The 18,470-nt window shown below is 36.2% G+C and overlaps 1 protein-coding gene across 13 annotated transcripts in view; it reads left to right on the top strand.

The window, feature by feature from the left end:
* Positions 1-18,470, top strand: part of ppfia4 (PTPRF interacting protein alpha 4) — an 85,701-nt gene that overhangs the window by 47,341 nt on the left and 19,890 nt on the right. For 7 of the 13 annotated variants that reach the window (XM_043252138.1, XM_043252139.1, XM_043252140.1 and 4 more), the window contains exons 2-14: positions 30-131; positions 924-1,088; positions 2,163-2,237; positions 4,583-4,666; positions 8,667-8,888; positions 9,561-9,707; positions 11,072-11,206; positions 12,736-12,819; positions 14,598-14,729; positions 15,491-15,553; positions 16,222-16,313; positions 16,423-16,555; positions 16,834-17,060. In XM_043252138.1, coding sequence (XP_043108073.1) covers positions 30-131; positions 924-1,088; positions 2,163-2,237; positions 4,583-4,666; positions 8,667-8,888; positions 9,561-9,707; positions 11,072-11,206; positions 12,736-12,819; positions 14,598-14,729; positions 15,491-15,553; positions 16,222-16,313; positions 16,423-16,555; positions 16,834-17,060 — 1,661 coding nt within the window. The remainder of the gene's footprint in view (positions 1-29; positions 132-923; positions 1,089-2,162; positions 2,238-4,582; positions 4,667-8,666; positions 8,889-9,560; positions 9,708-11,071; positions 11,207-12,735; positions 12,820-14,597; positions 14,730-15,490; positions 15,554-16,221; positions 16,314-16,422; positions 16,556-16,833; positions 17,061-18,470) is intronic. The other 6 variants (XM_043252143.1, XM_043252149.1, XM_043252150.1 and 3 more) reach the window with 3 other exon arrangements.

The raw sequence follows: 18,470 nt of genomic DNA on the forward strand, positions 1-18,470 counted from the left end.
TGAATCTCCTTTCTTCTCTCTTCTCTCAGGAGTTTGCTACCCTGACCAAGGAGCTGAATTTGTGTCGAGAGCAGCTTCTAGAAAAAGAGGAGGAGATATCTGAGCTTAAAGCAGAGAGGAATAATACCAGGGTGAGTATTCATTTGATTGGTGTTAAGGTTACAGGACATCCTAATATAATTGGTACAGTCCAGTTTTTTTTGATTGGTAACAAATCTTCCATAAAATAGTTTTTACAGTATTTTTGATCAAATAATAATTAGATTTTTTTTTTTTTTTTTAATTATTTCCATTTTTAATACATAATTCAGGCAGTAAGACTACTCCGTTTTAATAGCCAGCAAGTATTTCTCCCGAAAAATGAGTCAGTGGGTAAATGTTTATGTAAATGCTTCTCCATACATTGTGCCGTGTCAGCGTTCTTTATGTTTCTGGCAAGGACGAGGCTGCGAGATTGTGTGAATGCAGGGCATGTTCACACAGCTGAGATAATGCATGTGAGAAATGGAAGTGTGCATATCTCCATTGCCAGATTCATGCTGCTGCATTGTCATGAACATTGCAAAAGATGTTGATTTGCTTGTAGATTTTCCCAGCCCCTAGGCCACACTTGACTCGCTTCAGGGGGATTTGCAAGAATTTGGGCTTGTGCGGGTTGTGAGCAGCACAGATGAACTCAGACCGTCTATTGTAGCAGTGCCAGTTTGCTTCATTTACAACATGCTTTTCAATGTAAAGCATCCAAAATTTGCTATAATTTCACTCTTGGGTTATTCAAAAAATGCACTCGGTCATTACATGTTACTATGAAGAGCTTTCGAGTAGCAGTGATCGCACGTAAAAAAGCACAAATTAAATTTATATGATCAGGAACGATAGTCAGTAGATGTGTTAACATGTGCTGTGTTTCTGCTGTTCTTTAGCTTCTTTTGGAGCACTTGGAGTGTCTGGTGTCACGTCACGAGCGTTCGCTGAGGATGACTGTGGTGAAGAGGCAGGCTCCTCCGCCGTCCGGGGTCTCCAGTGAGGTGGAGGTGCTCAAAGCTCTGAAATCTCTCTTCGAGCATCATAAAGCTCTGGATGAAAAAGTGAGAGTTTTTTATTTACATTTACATTTTGTAGTCATTAGCAGACGCTTTTATCCACGTGAAGACAAGAGAAGCAATCAAAACCAACTATGACTATGCACTATGACATCTCGGTTAGCCTAATGCAACATTTTTTGTTGTTTTTAGGTATATAGAATATAATTGCTTCTGCTTTATTTTAAGAAACAAGTAGATAGAATAGAGAAAAAATAAATCTAGTTTCTAGAGTAAATATGCAATTGATAGAGTGTTTTTGTTTTAAATTAAAAAAAAATTACAGATAGATAAAATAGAATTAGAATAGGTAGTACAACAGTTCAATAAATATAAATTAATTAATTTTCTCTTGGAATTGAGGATGAATGATATTGCAAAAAAACGACATATATATTTAGTTTTTTTCTGTGATACATATTGTGACACAGGAATTTTCACCAGATGACTTAAATAGTTGAATCATTAATCAAGCGATTTTGTTGGAGAGTGCATCTGCATAGAAAATAATAATAAAAAAAAAAATCAAGTGATATTTTTTATTTTGACTCCACATTCCCACTGTTTTTGACCAATTCAAATTGACTAATAATTCTTATCATAAAATATAAAATAATAGAAAATCTTTAATTCACTTTAATACTAAGCACTAATATTTACATCTCCATTTCTTCATTGTTAAAAAATGGTAAAGATCTAGCTTTTATATTGATGGGTTGTTGATGAAATAAATATGCGTTACTAGGTTCAGACTGAAGCTTGGCATTATGTGTACATGATATCAGTGGCTGAGAATGGCTTGATGCACAAGTAAATGAACCGTTCTCAGATGCTGAAACACTGGATCATTAACTACACATTCGTAAATGCTACCCATCACTTTAAACCAGTAAAGCTAATCTCGCAATCCTACTTACAATTTAACAAAATGTAACAATTTAAATACGCTAATGAATGCTTTTCATTAATGCCTATGTAACATTAGTAGTTAAACATATGACTGGAATTGTAATGCTGACAAGGCTTTGTTGGCACGTGTACTTTTGGCTAATAAAGTCTTTTTTGTTTTTCATTGCACAGGTGCGTGAAAGGTTACGGGTGGCTCTTGAAAGGGTGACTACATTAGAAGGACAGCTGGCAGCCGCCACTCAGGAGGTACGGCCGTGTGTGTGTGTGTGTGTGTGTTTAAGTATGTATGCTCACTGGTATGGATTTGCTGATCTCATTAACATCTGTCCTATGAGCACCTGCCCCCCGCTGTCAACCCATGCAGGAGAAGCATGCTGCCTGTTTCCATCACTCACATGCAGCTGAGAGTTCAAGCAAAACCAGTGCACTTGGCATGCTTTAGTTTTACACTGATAACTAAAAACACTGAAAACACACTTATTCACTGCACTTCTAAGTGCATTCTGATTTGTATCCTATAGTTGTTTGTATAATAATGTATTGGTTTTATAAAACTATATAGATTATATATCTGTATAGACTATATATATATATATATATATATATATATATAGTCTATACAGATATATAAGTGGGGGTTTACATTTGTGAATGAAGCAAATATGAATTTCACCTGCCATTCTTGTACCTTGCATTTTAATATTTCGGTAATCTAAATGCAGTTTTGTTGTTGTTTTTACAAAATGCCCGTTATCATCCAGTCTTAACAGTAGTTTCTTCTTTATTTACAATGAGAGGCATATACCGAATGTAAAATACAAAAAAAAGAATGCCCCAGTTTTGCACTCTTCCACTGAATAAATCTTCGCATCATTCATAACTGTCTATTACGGGTCAGTTAGCATGTGTGAAAAAGCTATTTTTCCGTCATCCTCTGAGAAAGAAGAGTTTTTGGTTGTGGCCCGCACTGCAGAGGTGGGATGTGAGGTGGCCTCTGGGTGTCATGATGCTGTGTTATGACCACCGGGGAGATTTTATGCTGTCTCAGTACAAACAGGACCTAATGCTGCAAAAGGAACAAAGGAAGTGGTCATCACCACTGCTGGGAATTGAATGTGAAGCTGCCAGGCTATGAGCTAATTATAATTTGAAGTACTGTAGTTGAACTACAGTTAGGCTGTTTTTTGTTTTTGTAAATGTACAATTTACAATGTACAATTGTGATACAAACAATAAAAAAAAAAAAAAAAAAAAACATTCATATAATTTAATCAGATCAGAGAGATTTTAAATGACCGTATCAAACAGGCTAATTTAAAATATTATACTGTGTGTAAAACAAACAGTTTACAAAATAGAACTAAAGTTTACAAAATGGAGTTTGTTAATTATTATTATTATTATTTTATTCATGCTTCATTAAAAATGTGGGGCTACATAGGACAGGACAGTCAAGGCCTTAAATTAACCCCTAAATTATGATTATATATATATATATATATATATATATATATATATATATATATATATATATATATATATATATATATAACAAGATAAATGTCACAAAGGGTGGGACAAACCGAGTCAGATTACAAGACCAAAAGGTCACACACACATATATATATATATATATATATGAATTGACAATAAAATGATTCTATATAAGGAATGTGACTCTCCAGTGCTCCACTGTTTATGATGATCCTGTTCACTTGAATGAATAAAACGTTCAAATCTGACCATTTACTCACTGTAGAAGAGCGTGATTTATCCCTCAGATCAGATACTAAAACACCGATGTGGCATTTGGTTGCATTTCTCGAACCAAATTGGTCCTCGTGGTGAACTGTGTGTCATAAAACTCTTAAAACAAAATCTTTCTTTCATCCCTTCCTCCCAAACCTGATTGTATTGTCCTCTTACTGGAGATAAAGAGACTCTAAAGCTGCAGGTTCTTCACTCTATTATGTAGCAGTCTTGAATGTTGCACTCATACAGTAGAGGGTTTTGAGGGATTCTTATGAAGCGGTGTCTCGTCAGCCTCCTCTAATGCTCTAATACAAACGGGCTATAATAAAGAGAGCCTTGTGAATATGTAAATCACATCCCTTCATCCAAATACTGGCATGCAAATGAATGTGTACATATTTTAATTGTCTTTCGCCAGTTTTCACATTCAGTGGGTCTGATATGCAAGGATTCAAATGCAAATGGCCCACCAGTATTTCATTAATACCTTAATAACATGCAGCTTTTAAGCACAATGATAAGTTAATTCCTCAAAATGGGTAGTTCGTATAATCTTATCTCTCGCAAGACTCCTAGCCTGCCTTAAGAAGACAGGAACAGTGCTCAAATGCTATTAGAAGGAACGCTATTAAATCCCGCTATCACCCAAAATGTACATCTTCATAAAATGCGTTTGGAAAAAAATGAAGAAGTGCATCGTTGCCTCTGCTGTGCTTCATGAACAGTAATCATGTGCTATGCCTCATTTAATGTATGAATGTTGTGTGGTATACTGTAGGTTAGTTTGGCACATTTAATGGCCATTATAGAGTAACTTGGCTGCAATTTTGCTTATCTAGGTGGTCATGTTGAGACAGAGAAAGGATGGACAGGCGGATGGGGATGCTGTGGACAGGATCGACAGCTCTAAACCTACATGGAAGGTACATGTTCTTTAAAGCTGGATTAGCATAATTTGAATGTTGTCATTTTGGATAGTGCTAAAGTATGTTTCTGATAATGTTTTATTAACACACTTACTATAATGTTTTATATTTTAAGGGGAGACACTTCAGACAAAAATCCTGTTTTTCATGCACCTGTCAAATTTGAGGTTTTTAATATATATATATATATATATATATATATATATATATATATATATATATATATATATATATATATATTTTTTTTTATTTATTTTTTCTCAGTGTTTCTTTTATAGCGCTTTATTTGTGTTAATAAATTTACAGATTTTTAAATGGGTCATATGATGCTATTTTAAAGATCCTTATTTGGTGTCACAGAATATGTTTACATGCTTTAATGTTCAAAAAACACATTATTTTTCAAATACTGTACATTATTGTAGCCCCTCTATGTACCGCCTCTGTTTTTATATTTTTTGTACTAGAAATGTATGCAAATTTATTCATTTCATTAAATAATGACTCATTTGTATATTTAAACCTAACATTTGTAGAAAACGTGTAATACAGATGTAATCAGTCTAAATGTAATCAGTCTACTAGGTAATTGAAACGATAATTACGATTTTTTTTAAAATCCTATTCACCTGCAGTGTCTCGCCTTTAGGGTCATATCATGAAGATATATATTTTTGTGGAACTTAATAAAAAAAAATGTATGAGAAGAAAAATGTAAAATGAAAAGCTAATTTTAAAGCTGAATCCTTATCGGGACATACCGTACATTATTCTGTAATTTACAATGTTCAGTTCTGACACAACGCAAATGTCATGCCAAAGTAAACTATTGCTCGAAAGTTTGGATTTATTTATTTATTTACTTACTTGTTCAGGTTGGAAAGAAACAATACTTTTATGATATATGAATAACACAAATAATACTAATAATTACAAAGATTATTCTGTTTCAAATAAAACTTTCTTTTTATAAAAGAATACTGAAAAATATATCACAGCCGCCACACAGTTTTCAACCTTTATAACAATAAGAAATGTTTCTTAAGCGGGGAATCAGCATATTAGAATGATTTGAAACTGAAGATGGGAGTAATGCCTTCTGAAAATTAAGCTTTGCCGTCACAGAAACCAATAAAATCTTATAACATTTTACTAAAAGGTTTTTAGCTATAGTATTCCACAGAATTACTGTTTTTACTGTTTGCAAAAATGAATGCAGCTTTGCTGAGCATAAGAGATGTTAAAACATTAGTGTATGACCCCATAGGCTTTATCATTACTTTACCTTGCAACTGTTTATTTCTGAGGCACTGGTCCAAAAGGGATCCCTCCTGCTCTAATACCTCTCTCACAGATGGTATTTTCTTCGCTACTGAGAAATAAACTGCATTGATTATGCGCCAAGTGCTTTTGCCCTTCAACCTTCAGCACAGGCTGCTAAATTGTCTCCTGTCTCTGAGTGTGACTCACTTCTAGCAGTCAGCAAGCCAACAGGAGTCTGGTCAATAGGAGAATTGTGAATCGCTCTTAATCTTTGATCCTGCGGTTCATTGTTTAAATATCACCTTATCTTTTATTTATGTATGTGAAATGCTATTGATTGATTTTCTGTAGTGAGAGATTTTTTTTCAATGCAGCAATATCGATTTGCTCATTAGTATACAAAATTAGTTCGGGAGCAGATATTAGATTGCCGTTCAGTCTGTCTTTAAGTCAGCATGAAAAGAAAATGTATTTTCTGTGTTTTCAAAATGCTTGTTATAGAGCGTATAGTGAACGATACATCCATATGCATGTTCAATTAAAAAAAAAAAAAGTATTCAGATCGGATGCTGTTTCAACTATTCATCCTATAAAGGCTTATTGATCATGCTCTTCTTTTGATGTTAATGGGTTACCTGTTAAAAGAGGAGGTTGTGGATAGATTTAAATGTATTAAATTTGTATATATTTGCTAGGACGTGTAGAATATTTTTATTAGCATTTGGATGAGCTTATACATAACAGATTCCGAATAATGAAAATTAAAAAAAAATCTTTAAGGAGTTGATTTTTGATTGCTTGACAGTCAGTGTTGTGTGTCAGCATTTTTCTATAACGTTACTGAATCTGAAACAGTAGCTAAAACTGCTCCTAATGAGGAAGAGCATTGCCCTGCTGACTGTTTGATACTTCACTGTGTCTCTTCAGCATTCTCTCTCTGTGTGTGTGTGTGTGTGTGTGTGTGTGTGTGTGTGTGTGTGTGTGTGTGTGTGTGAAGTTCTCTACTTGTGCCATTTATTAATAGAGCTCCTCCAGATGTCATTCATGTTCTGTCTTTTCTGAGTTTATTTTAGATTATCACTGTTAGATATTAAGATGTTAGGAAATCTGGACTGAAAAATATTTTTTCTCCAAAAGTAAGGAAAGAATAACTCTGATTGCTGCTATTATAATTTCTGCAATTGTATTTTAATTGAACCAGAGCAAAACATGTTTTGGTGGGTTTCTCCTGGGTGTTTTTAGCATCTGAAAAGTTGCATTTCATAATATTACACCTTCAGAGGAAGATCATGAAAACGCCCGCAGGCTTTTCTCAAACATACTTTTTTGTGAAATGTACAACTTTAACAGAAATGTCTTAAATTTATGTAAATTTATCGTTGAATTCAAACTGCATGTGTGATTGGTAACAGTGAATCATATAGAGCTGGATGGAGAGGATGAAAGCAGACAGAAGTAGATTGCCAGAGACAGCAGACTTGGTCCAGACTGTGTGTCTCTCTGGAGAACTGGCTCAAGCCTCCCTGGAGGGCAGAAATATGGCTGATAGTCCCTGTGGTTCATCGCTCATCAAATACTTGAAACAAAGTTTAGCCTGTCAAAGGCTAACATGGGTTTTCCAGCAGACTCCCAGTAGTGACTGAGAGGGTTCTGCAAAATTTCTGATAAAGCTATGAAAGTCAATGATCATAGCATATGAGGGCGTTTTTTAAGAATAGGCATTTTGGACCGTGTGGACTTTTCATGTAGAAGTAATGAAAAGTCCATACAGACATTAGAATTGTTTTAAATATTTGAAAATATTTTTACAGCTATTTGAAGCACAAATAAACTTTAAAGTTATAGACAAAAGTATTTTGATTTATAGATAAAGGTAAGTAAAATCTAATTGTTTTAATAACATTTGGTTTGTAATAGTAGAATTATTATTATATGACTTTAATGACAAAGGGGGTTTAAGTGGCAGTGTATTAAATTAGTATATTTTGAGCAATTACAAATGTAAATATAAGGGGTAAATAAGGGGTTATAAAATGTGAGAGACAAGAAATTATAAATGAGTTGTCTTTGGCGAACTGCCTGCTGTGCTTCTGAAACTCTGAGCTCTCTCTGAAGAATTATTTAATTAACAGCATGTAATTCAGTTTAATGCCGAGAAGCACATCAGTGCCAATCAGCATTACTGACATCCACAAACAAATATGGCCAAAAACACTTCAGAAAGGCCTCTGTAAAATTTCTTTTCTCAGCTTTACAGTAGTGATATAGAGTCGTCCACCCCCATGTGCCCTCATTAAATAAGCCTCAATGGAATTCTCCTGTCAGCCCTGAACTGGACGTTTCACTTTTGAGAAAGCAGACATCTAATCCGGGTTTATTTTTTTTGTTTCCAGCCTTGAATTTGAAGCCCTGCAGAATCACTAGGCTGGACGTTTTAATTTGCTCGGCTGTATAAAGTAGATGGATGAAATGCACGGTCACGATGTGATGCATGCGAGAGAACCTCTGAACTCCTGAGGCCATAATTGCAGTCAAGCTTTTGAACTTGCTGAGTGTGTTCTTTAGACTTTGACTCAGCATATTTTGCCTCTTTTAAAATTATTTAGAAGTTTATTTTGGCATTCAGAAGCTCATTTGGAAACCTAAGTGGAAATCAGGGGACCGATAAACAAGTTTGAAAGTTCTTCAACTAGGTCTCCATTGCATCTCTAACGTATATTTGTGTTTGTGACAGAGGCTTCCCAATGGCTCCATCGATGCCCATGACGACACCAGCAGGTGTCTGGAGCTGCAGGAACTCCTGGATAAGGCCAATAAGGAGCTGACCCAGAACAGAGATAGGATCAGCGGCCTGACCAATCGAATGTCTGAGCTTGAGACGGAACTGGCTACCGCCCGCAAAGACCTACTGAAGAGCGAGGAGCTGAGCGCCAAGCACCAGAGGGACATACGCGAGGTTAGAATGATTGGGGAGAGAGGAAAGGGACAGAATGGGGACAGAGCAATGAGGGCTTGTCTCAGGGAAGATAATACATCAGGCATTGAGGACATTTTTCAACAGCTTTATTTTTGCTGAAAGACAGAAGGTTGCAAATAATGCAATTATGACTCATTCCTTGGCAAGGTCAAAATTTTTAGGGGATTGAAAGGAGCTATTCTCCGAAAAAATATAATTTACTTTGCAACCCCAAGGGACCCTGGATCACAAAAAATCCTAAGGGTAGATTTTAGGAAATTTAGATTTATAAATCAGTTTTCTATTGATGTACAGTTTGTTAGGATAGGACCATATTTGTTTGAGATGCAACAAAAAAGAGGAGAGTGCCAAAATTTCTAAATATTGAGAAAATCACCTTTAAAGTTGTCCAAATGAAGTTCTTAGCAATGCATATTGCTAAAATGAAGCTTTAATATATTTACGATAGGAAATGTACAAAATATCTTCATGGTACATGATCTTTACTTAATATTCCAATGGTTTTGGGGATAAAAGAAAAATCTATCATTTTGACCCATACAGTGTGTTGTTGGCTGTTGCTGCAAGTATACTTATGCTACTGGTTTTGTCACAAAGTAATGTAGTTGTTGTAGGGTTTTTGTTTTCTCTTACTATGTGCCTGTTCGACAGGCGATGGCACAGAAGGAGGACATGGAGGAGAGAATCACAACATTAGAAAAGCGTTACCTTGCTGCCCAGAGAGAAACCACCTCAATCCATGACCTGAACGACAAGCTAGAGAACGAGCTGGCCACCAAGGACTCACTTTACCGACAGGTACGCCAACCTTGAATCAGGCCTGTGCTGATTTGAAGTTCATCTGAAGTATGCGCGCTGTAGGTCAGTGCTGGTTGATGTCCAATAATGCAGTTGAGAGTCATGTTCCATCTGTGCCTGTGCATATGAAGGGCGCATGTTAGTCAGAGGGGGTTTAATTAGCCCTAAAGCAGTCGGCTCATGCTGGAATCCTTCAGCATACTGAGAAGAGGAAGCAGGTACTGCCCGATTGTTTTAATATCCAGATCCATCAGCTGGAGAAAGAAAGAGGATTCCCAACTGCATTGATGTTGATGCCAGTTTGGACCGAGTGCTATGAATGCAGTGGATATAAATATCTCAAAAGAGATGGCTAAATCAAGACATCTGCTCTTGTATAGACAGCATGTGTTTTGTGCTTTTGCGCTCAAGGCAGGGATGTCGTCAGAGGACCAGGAACCGCCAACCAGGAACGTTGCTTTGGGTCCTAGCCCATTTATTAGGTCCAGGGAGAATTGGGCAAAAAAAAAACAATGTTTTCCCAGGCCATGTGAATATTCACAGCGGCCCTGTTTAATGAAAAACTGCATTACATCACTCGGATATTACAGGGATCGATGTACACTAGCCTTAAAAAGTTTGGGGTCAGTAGGATTGGTTTTTTTTGTCGTTTTTTTAAAGAAGAAAAATTACATTTTCATTAATTTTTCAAGTATTTCTACTTCAATTGAATGTGGTTCTTATCAACCTTTTATTCATCAGAAAATTCTGAAACAAAAAGTTAACACAGTTTCCACAAAACTATTAACTGTTGCCAACATTGACAATATTAAGAAACGTTTCTTATGTAACAAATTTGCGTTGGATATTGCGTTACATTTAAAATGATTCCTGAAGAATCATTTGGTGCCAAAGATGGATGCAGAAAGTTGCCATCTGAGAAATAAATAACATTTAAGATAGATTATAACAGAAAGCAGTTATTTTCATTTGTGAACATGATGAAATAAATGCAACCTTGCTGAGCACTTGGTGAGACTTTCTCCAAAAACATAAATATCTTAATGACCCCGAACTTTTATACAGTAGCATATAATCTAAATTTTGAACTTTGTTGTGTGTATGTATTTTGTGTGTGTTTGTACACTGGTGGTTTGTTTTTATGTGCACTTATTTATTTTGTGTTGTATGTGTGCTTCCTTTTTTAAATGTGTGGTATTTTTTCGTTCATTTGTGTGTTTTGAGTACCTTGTAACCTTGTGTGAGTCTTACCTTTGTACCTCGATGTCTGTGTGTTCGTCTAAAATGGGGGTGTCTACATGTATGTACACCCTCTGTTTGTCTTATTTTTATGCTGTTTGCATGCACCGTGTCTTTTTTATCAGAGCGAGGAGAAGGTGAGACACCTCCAAGAATTGCTGGAGTTGGCAGAACAACGGCTACAGCAGACCATGAGGAAAGCAGAGACTCTGCCCGAGGTGGAGGCTGAACTGGCCCAGAGAGTAGCCGCCCTCACCAAGGCAAGTACTCAGTCACTCCTTCAGACAACAGTAGCAGGAAAAAAAAACGAGAGAGCCAGTTCATACGATTATTTTCTGTCAGGAAAATGCCCTCTGAGATGGTGATGAAACAAAACGATAACTTAAAGAAGGGCGGAAACTGACATGAAAAGATTACACAGTAGGATTAGATATGAGATAAACAACAAAAGCTGTTCTAAAGACTTTTTAGCCCACTGAGAGATGATTTAGAGAAACATCTTAAAGTTCTGTGATGGGACAAGTCCCAATTTTGGGTTGCAGGTGTATTCCAACTGGACAAAAAAAAAAGTCAAATTGCAAATTAGGCAGATGTATTTATTGAGCCAAACAATAGACATATGCAATAAGTATGTGCGGTATAATAAATACACCCCATATTATATTATATATGGTGTTATTTTATTTCTAACTTCAATTTCAACAAAAAAATTCAATTTAAATTAATTTAATTTTCATTTTGTTTTTTGGGTTTTTTTAAGTTAAAGGTATAATATATTATATATATATATATTTTATAAGGTTGCACAAAGTAAACAACAGCATCAAACTTGGATGAGTATCAAAAATACCCGTTTTATAAGAGATTTTTAATAACAGATTTTTGGTCAGTTGCTAAGCGGTAACCAGTCTTACTTTTATAAAACAAATAAGACCAATCTGCCTTTTAATAGATGAATTTATAAAAGTCTTGAGGGAAAATAAATAACATGACTAACTTCTAAAGACGGTGTAAAGAGTTTATGCAACTGGCCCCTGATGTCCAAAGTAAAATTTTAATTGAAGCAGCACAAGTTTAGGATCACTTATTAAAGAAAAAAAAAGTCTTAGTGAGGTCTAGTGTCAGGCAAGATGCTTTCTGACACAAATTTACATGGAGCTCATGTAAATTTGTGTCAAAAAAGGCAATACAAAATACAGCTGTACTGTATATAACAAAGCACCCCGTTGCTTCAGCCATCAGGTAGAGCAGATATTTCTCTTCTACAGGCTTCCTTCTCTTGCCAGTTTAGATAATCCTCACTCTGTAGGAGTCACGTTTCATCTGAACATCAGCTGAAATTGTGGATGACAGTGTTTTTCAGAGGCAGCCAAATGTCTTGTCAGAGTGGCAGAGAAGCAGTGGGGTTTTGTTTATAGTCTCGCTAATGTAGTTAATTAAAAATGGCAACTTTTGTCATTCTCAGTCAGTGGCATCCTGTCACACACCTCCTGCTTCGAATAATGCAGAACCACGGCTGGCCTTAAACCAGATGCAGACTTCCTCCTTCCTGAGATCTTATTTATATGCCATCACTGGGCTGTAGAGAAGCTGAATAATACAGCAACATACTTTGATGTCTCATACCCTTTTTTTCATTTTAAATGTGGTTTTTGAAAACAGATTTGGGAAGCATGTTTCTGTGACCAATAAATCAATCTCTCTTTTTTTTGTAAAATGTGAAGTGTCTAATCTGTCAAGGTTTTAGTCCTGCTGTTGCTCTTTATACTAATGTCAGTGTTCCCTGTAGGCGGAAGAGAGACATGGCAACATCGAGGAGCGTCTGCGCCAACTGGAGGCCCAGCTAGAAGAGAAGAACCAAGAGCTGGGAAGGGTGAGGACTGATTGGGAGGGGTCATGACACAGAAACAAAAAGGGATGCAGAGTTTGTCACTGAATGAAAGTTGAGATGTGAGGGAGTGTGAGAGCGGCTTTGGTTCAGTACGCTGTGCGTGAGTGTGATTTTGATTTAAGTGCACATAAGAATGAACGCTTATAACCAGTGTTTTTTTTTTAGTTTTTTTGCGAGTATGTGCGAATGTTCAGATGCTCGGCCACAGTGCCTCCATACAACTTGAAATAACCCACATCAGATGATTCCAGATGAAAGTAAATAAAGACAGTAAATGATGTTGTGATGATATTGTCCCTGGCGGTTAGTATTACGCACACTAATAGATCACACTTCATAATAGTTACATCTGGTTTAACATTAGTTCTGTTAGTTAACATAAACCTGTATGGCAAGCTAGAGAATGACTATTCATTAATCTGAGGTTACTATGTATTAATTTCAACATCTACTAATGCATTATTTAAAAAAAGGTATTTTTTATTTGACCTTTATTAACTAATATTAACAAAGATTAAAATATATATTCATATAGTGTGTTACCGCAATGGATTCTAAATATATTTTTAATCAATTAATATTTTTATAGTATAATATAATATAATGGTATAATTTGTTTTAATATAAAATATTTTTAAAAACATTTTTTTATAAACATACACTTTTTACAACAACACAATAAAAGTCAATGGACATGTATACTATTTTCATTTAATGATAATGTTTATTAAATGTTGAGGTTTCAAGGTAGTTGTTTTTATTTAAGTATATGCTCCAATGTGTGTTTCTGTCTGTGTGTGTGTGTGTGTGTGTGTTAAGGAAGATGTGTTACCTGTTGCACAATAGGTCTTGACCAGGCCTGCAGGCGGTGTGTTTGACCTCACTGTGGGGACTCTGCGGCCTGACCACTCTGATTAGCCTGTGCCGCTTTGTGTCTTCTTCTGTTTTTTTACATGCACAACAGAGGCAAACAAAGATCGATAGGCTAGCACTCCTGTACAAACACGCTCACACACACACACAAACACACATGCTGCTGCTCTGAGAATATGGGACATTTTTTTAGCCCATCTTGCAGCTGAATTTCCCCACCCCCAGTGAGAACAGAGCTGTAATTGGCTGCTATATTTGGATTTTGAATAATTCATGCATGGTTAATTTCCTCCTGCGTGTGAGCTGATGGTTGTAATGACTTAAAGCAGTCAAAGAGAGTCCTTATCCTCCTTCAGCCTTAATTAAACCTTGATGCTTACACCTCAAACTGGGCTTGAGCTCCCATTCTTTCCTGACAGTCACAATTCTCTGTGTTGACTACATTTTAAAGACCGTTGCCACCAAAAGAAAATTAAGTTTTTGTTGCCAGGCAACTGAGTGCCCATATCCCACCGCAGCTGTGTTTAAAAGTCTTCACCCCGGCGTTCAGCTACAAGGACTGCCATTATTCATTTTCTTGAGGGATTATCACAAAATGCACACCGGACACCCTTAGAAATATGTGAGAAATTTGTTGTAAATGCTGAAGAAGAATGTGAACTCTCAGAGGTAGCTATGTGTTTTAATATCATGGACCTGACTTACAACTCTTAGAATGTGATGACAGTGCTTCAGGGTGTAATACTGCCCTCTATTGGTTCTACTGTGTGTAGATTATCAGGGAAAGCAAATTCCAGTCTAGTTATACTCTTTAAAAAAAAGATTTTGTTATATACTTCCCTTTTTTCTTCCTTTTATCTTCTCTGTTTGCTATCACTCTTTCTCAGGCTCGACAGAGAGAGAAGATGAACGAGGAGCATAATAAGCGTCTGTCTGACACTGTTGACCGTCTTCTCACAGAGTCTAATGAACGGCTTCAGCTGCACCTCAAGGAGCGCATGGCTGCGCTGGAGGACAAGGTACAGGGTTTACGATACCCACCTGCACATACTACTGGACACATTTGACCATTTGATCAGAAGATGCTTAAAAGAGCATTGACGCAAACACCCAGAACAAACTGACACACGGGTCTGACTGATTTTCCATGCCTCAGATCTCAGATTTGCATGCTCTGCAGCAAAAGAAAAAAAAGATAGCGAAAGATTTTAATCTTAATCTTAAGAGTTTATTTCATAAGAAACATTAAGCATTAAATATTATCCTTTTTTTGTTCTGTTATTTAACATTTTTATGTTAAAAGAAAATCATTTTTAATTATAATTTTAATATTTTTGTTAAGCATCGGCAAAGATTACTTTATTGCTGCTTTTTTTATTTCATAATGAACAATTAAAATAGGGTAAGAAAAATAAGATCTTAAAAAAAATTGAAATCTACTATTAATAAATCTATTATAATAAATTTTAATTAGGTAGATTTTTCTTAATGCACATTTATCTTAAGAAACTCTTTTAATTCCTTTATTATTTTATAGGACATTATATATTGTTTAATTACTGCATTAATTAATGGGAATAATTTAATATTAATATTTTTGTACATTTAATCTACCTTCATTTTAAAGTGTCTGGAACTTGCTTGTGGGATAACATAGGTATAAAGATCCTTTGTTCTGCTTAAATGAAAAGCTGTGAAGGGACATGTACAGGTCTTTGGCACACTGTGCTGCTTAAAGCTTATTCTCAACTTTGCCACTTTGTCTTTTTTCCCCATCAAGAATGCACTCATCCATGACCTGGAGAATTCTCAAAAACAAATGGAAGAGTTCCATCACACAAAGGTACAGTAGAACTGTTCATTAATATCACACAGATATATGCAGAACATGAGCAACAGCCAAAGTGTGTGTGTGTGTGTGTGTGTGTGTGTGTGTGTGTCTGTGTGTGTATGAAGAGGTGTCCTATAGATGGTCTCCATTTCTTTTGGTTTTATTAAATATTTTTTTTGTTTGTTTTGTTTACTTTTGCTTTTAAAGTTACTTTTATCCTTTGTACATCCTATCCTTTTTATAATATCTACATAAACTAACATTTTAAGTTAGGTAAGATTTTGTTTTTAAATGTATTTGTTTATTTTTATATTTTTGTATTTTAGTATATTGTTTTAAATGTAGTTTATTTCTGAGATGGTAAAACTGAATTTTCAGCAGCTAAAGATGCATTTCTTCTTATCAATGGGCCTGCCTATTGTTTTTGTGTTAATATTTTTCAGGATTCTTTGATGGAAAGAAAGTTCCAAAGAACAGCATTTAGACAAAAATAGATATATTTCGACATTATAGATGTCTGTATTTAATTTAATGCATCTTTGAGGAACCAAGTATTAATTTATTTGAAAAAATCAGTTTCAAAATTATTATTATGATCTTATTTTGATCCTAATTCATTTATAAAAGCGGTTTTCCTAATAAGGATAGACTTTACTAATCGAGTGGTTTTGGTTGTGTAGGAGAGGCTAATTGGGGAGATTGAGAAGCTACGGGCTGAACTCGATCATCTGAAGCGCAGGAGCGGGGCATTTGGAGACGGAACACATCCTAGGTGACATCCAGATTTTTTTAATATAATAAGCCCTGTTTTTATTGGCTCATTAAAAGTGTTGTGCTAAGTAAGACTCTTTATCAGCCTCTCTCTGTTGACCTGGTCTTAGGTCTCATGTTGGCAGTGCCACAGACCTGCGCTTCTCAGTGGTGGAAGGTCAAGGAGATCACTACTCCTCCACAGGGGTCATACGACGGGCTCAGAAAGGTCGTCTGGTGGCACTCAGGGATGAACCCACCAAGGTGTGAATATCACACCTACTGTACAGCGCCATCTGTCACTGTCATAAGTCAAAATTTGTAATATGCCCTGTACTGGTATAACTGTAGTCACTGACAAGCCTTAGCCATGTAAACTAATTTCTCCCTTTTCTTTTCTTTTGCCTCGTTGGATGTGTTCATTGTAAGTTTCGGGTTCTCTAATCCACGTCACAAATGCTGATAGTAAATCAGACTTTACTGAAACACTTATATCCGGAAACCTGATTAGTAAACTCGCTGTTCCATGTCTTTTTTTTCAGATTCTGCCTATGGTGGAGCAGGATTGGGATCGCTCTCAGCCCTCCAGCTTGCGAGCCAGCCGTACACACCTGATGGGAAGCGACACTGAGCTGTCTGACCTGGACGATGAAGACCGTGAGACCATATTCAGCTCAGCCGACATGCTGTCTCCCAGCGGGCACTCGGACGCCCAGACGCTTGCCCTAATGCTACAAGAACAGCTGGATGCCATCAATGAGGAGATCAGGTTGGAATAGAGATTTTTAAAAAGTGACAATATGGAAATCTTGTTTTGTGGTGTTTTGTTTTTTAACAGCTGCACAACAACAGCCAGACAACCTTGAATTAGTATGTTTACGTTGCGTTCAAAAAGCATTGTAAAACCGTTGGAGCGCTTTGACTAAGCGCTAAGTTAGCAGCACAAAAGGGCCGTCCGTCTGATGTCAAAACGATCAACACTTTATCATGTGACCGTCCGTGTTTATTTACCATGAACTGTTATTTTTTGTTACTCTTGTTATTACTTTTGTTACTCTTTTTACTCATTTAACTTTTGAATATGTAAGCCACATAAGACTAAAAGCTACAGTAGCTAAAATAGACTTTTTAGTTTTTGGTGGACAAAATGTTGACTAAAATATTATAATATAAGTAGTGTTGCATATAGGCTCTTTAACTTACTGCCAGCTTAAAGACCCACTTAAAATAGCAGATAAGCTCTTTAGCAGTTCAGGGTACTCTTTACAACATTTGCTTTAGTATTTGAATGCTTCACATTCGACTTGTGTGACATCTAATCATGTGCCTTAAGCATATCAGCTTAAATCCTTAAAATGCCATGTTTAGTTGTCTTATTGATCCAAGCTTGCGCTTTAAATTCATGCTTTGTTAAACAGAGTCTGCAGACGGGTGGCCAGTTACAGCCAGAGCCAACTTTCTTCCCAAACTCAATGACCTTTTTCGATTTCAAAATGCATTGACCCTGTCAGCAGTCTGAAAGAGCACCTGTGTGTCTCTGTGCTCTGGCGGCCCACAGATATAGCTAGAACAATACCAGAAACTGTCACGCAGGCCAGAACTTCATTCTAAACCAAAACGGTGCTCTGAAGCTTGTCCTGATACAGAGCTGTCTGGATTCTTTTCTGCAGCACAAAGAGCTGGAGGTGGAACATCTGTCATATATGACAATATTTGTGAGTCTGTAAGTCGAATATGCCAGTCACACAAATAGATTCTGAGTTGTGGATGAATATAAATGCCAGACAATAGAAGAGCTTTCACCTGAAATGTGCAGCAGTGTGCAGATAGTGATGACTCATGGCCTGAGCTTTGGCTTAAACACACGAGGGTTCAGCAGACTATACTTCCAATGCATAATTATTAACATATATCAATAGTAAGAGAAACCCTGGTGACATTTTCTATGGAGGCTGAATACATAATGCACTGTAAAGCTATTAGTAGTGCATTTTATTTACACTATTTATAAATACTATTTGTGTATTTAAATAATGCAATTGCTATTACGACTATGCAACTACAATATAAGTTTCAAAACGGTCAGTCCACAGTAAACTGCATGCAGCCTGCATAAAGTAGCTGTGATTTTTCACGAGATGTTGTGACTTCCGTTAAAATGTGATGTGCTCAGTTACGG

Source organism: Puntigrus tetrazona, chromosome 11 (genome assembly GCF_018831695.1).
Source record: "Puntigrus tetrazona isolate hp1 chromosome 11, ASM1883169v1, whole genome shotgun sequence".
NCBI lineage: Eukaryota > Metazoa > Chordata > Actinopteri > Cypriniformes > Cyprinidae > Puntigrus > Puntigrus tetrazona.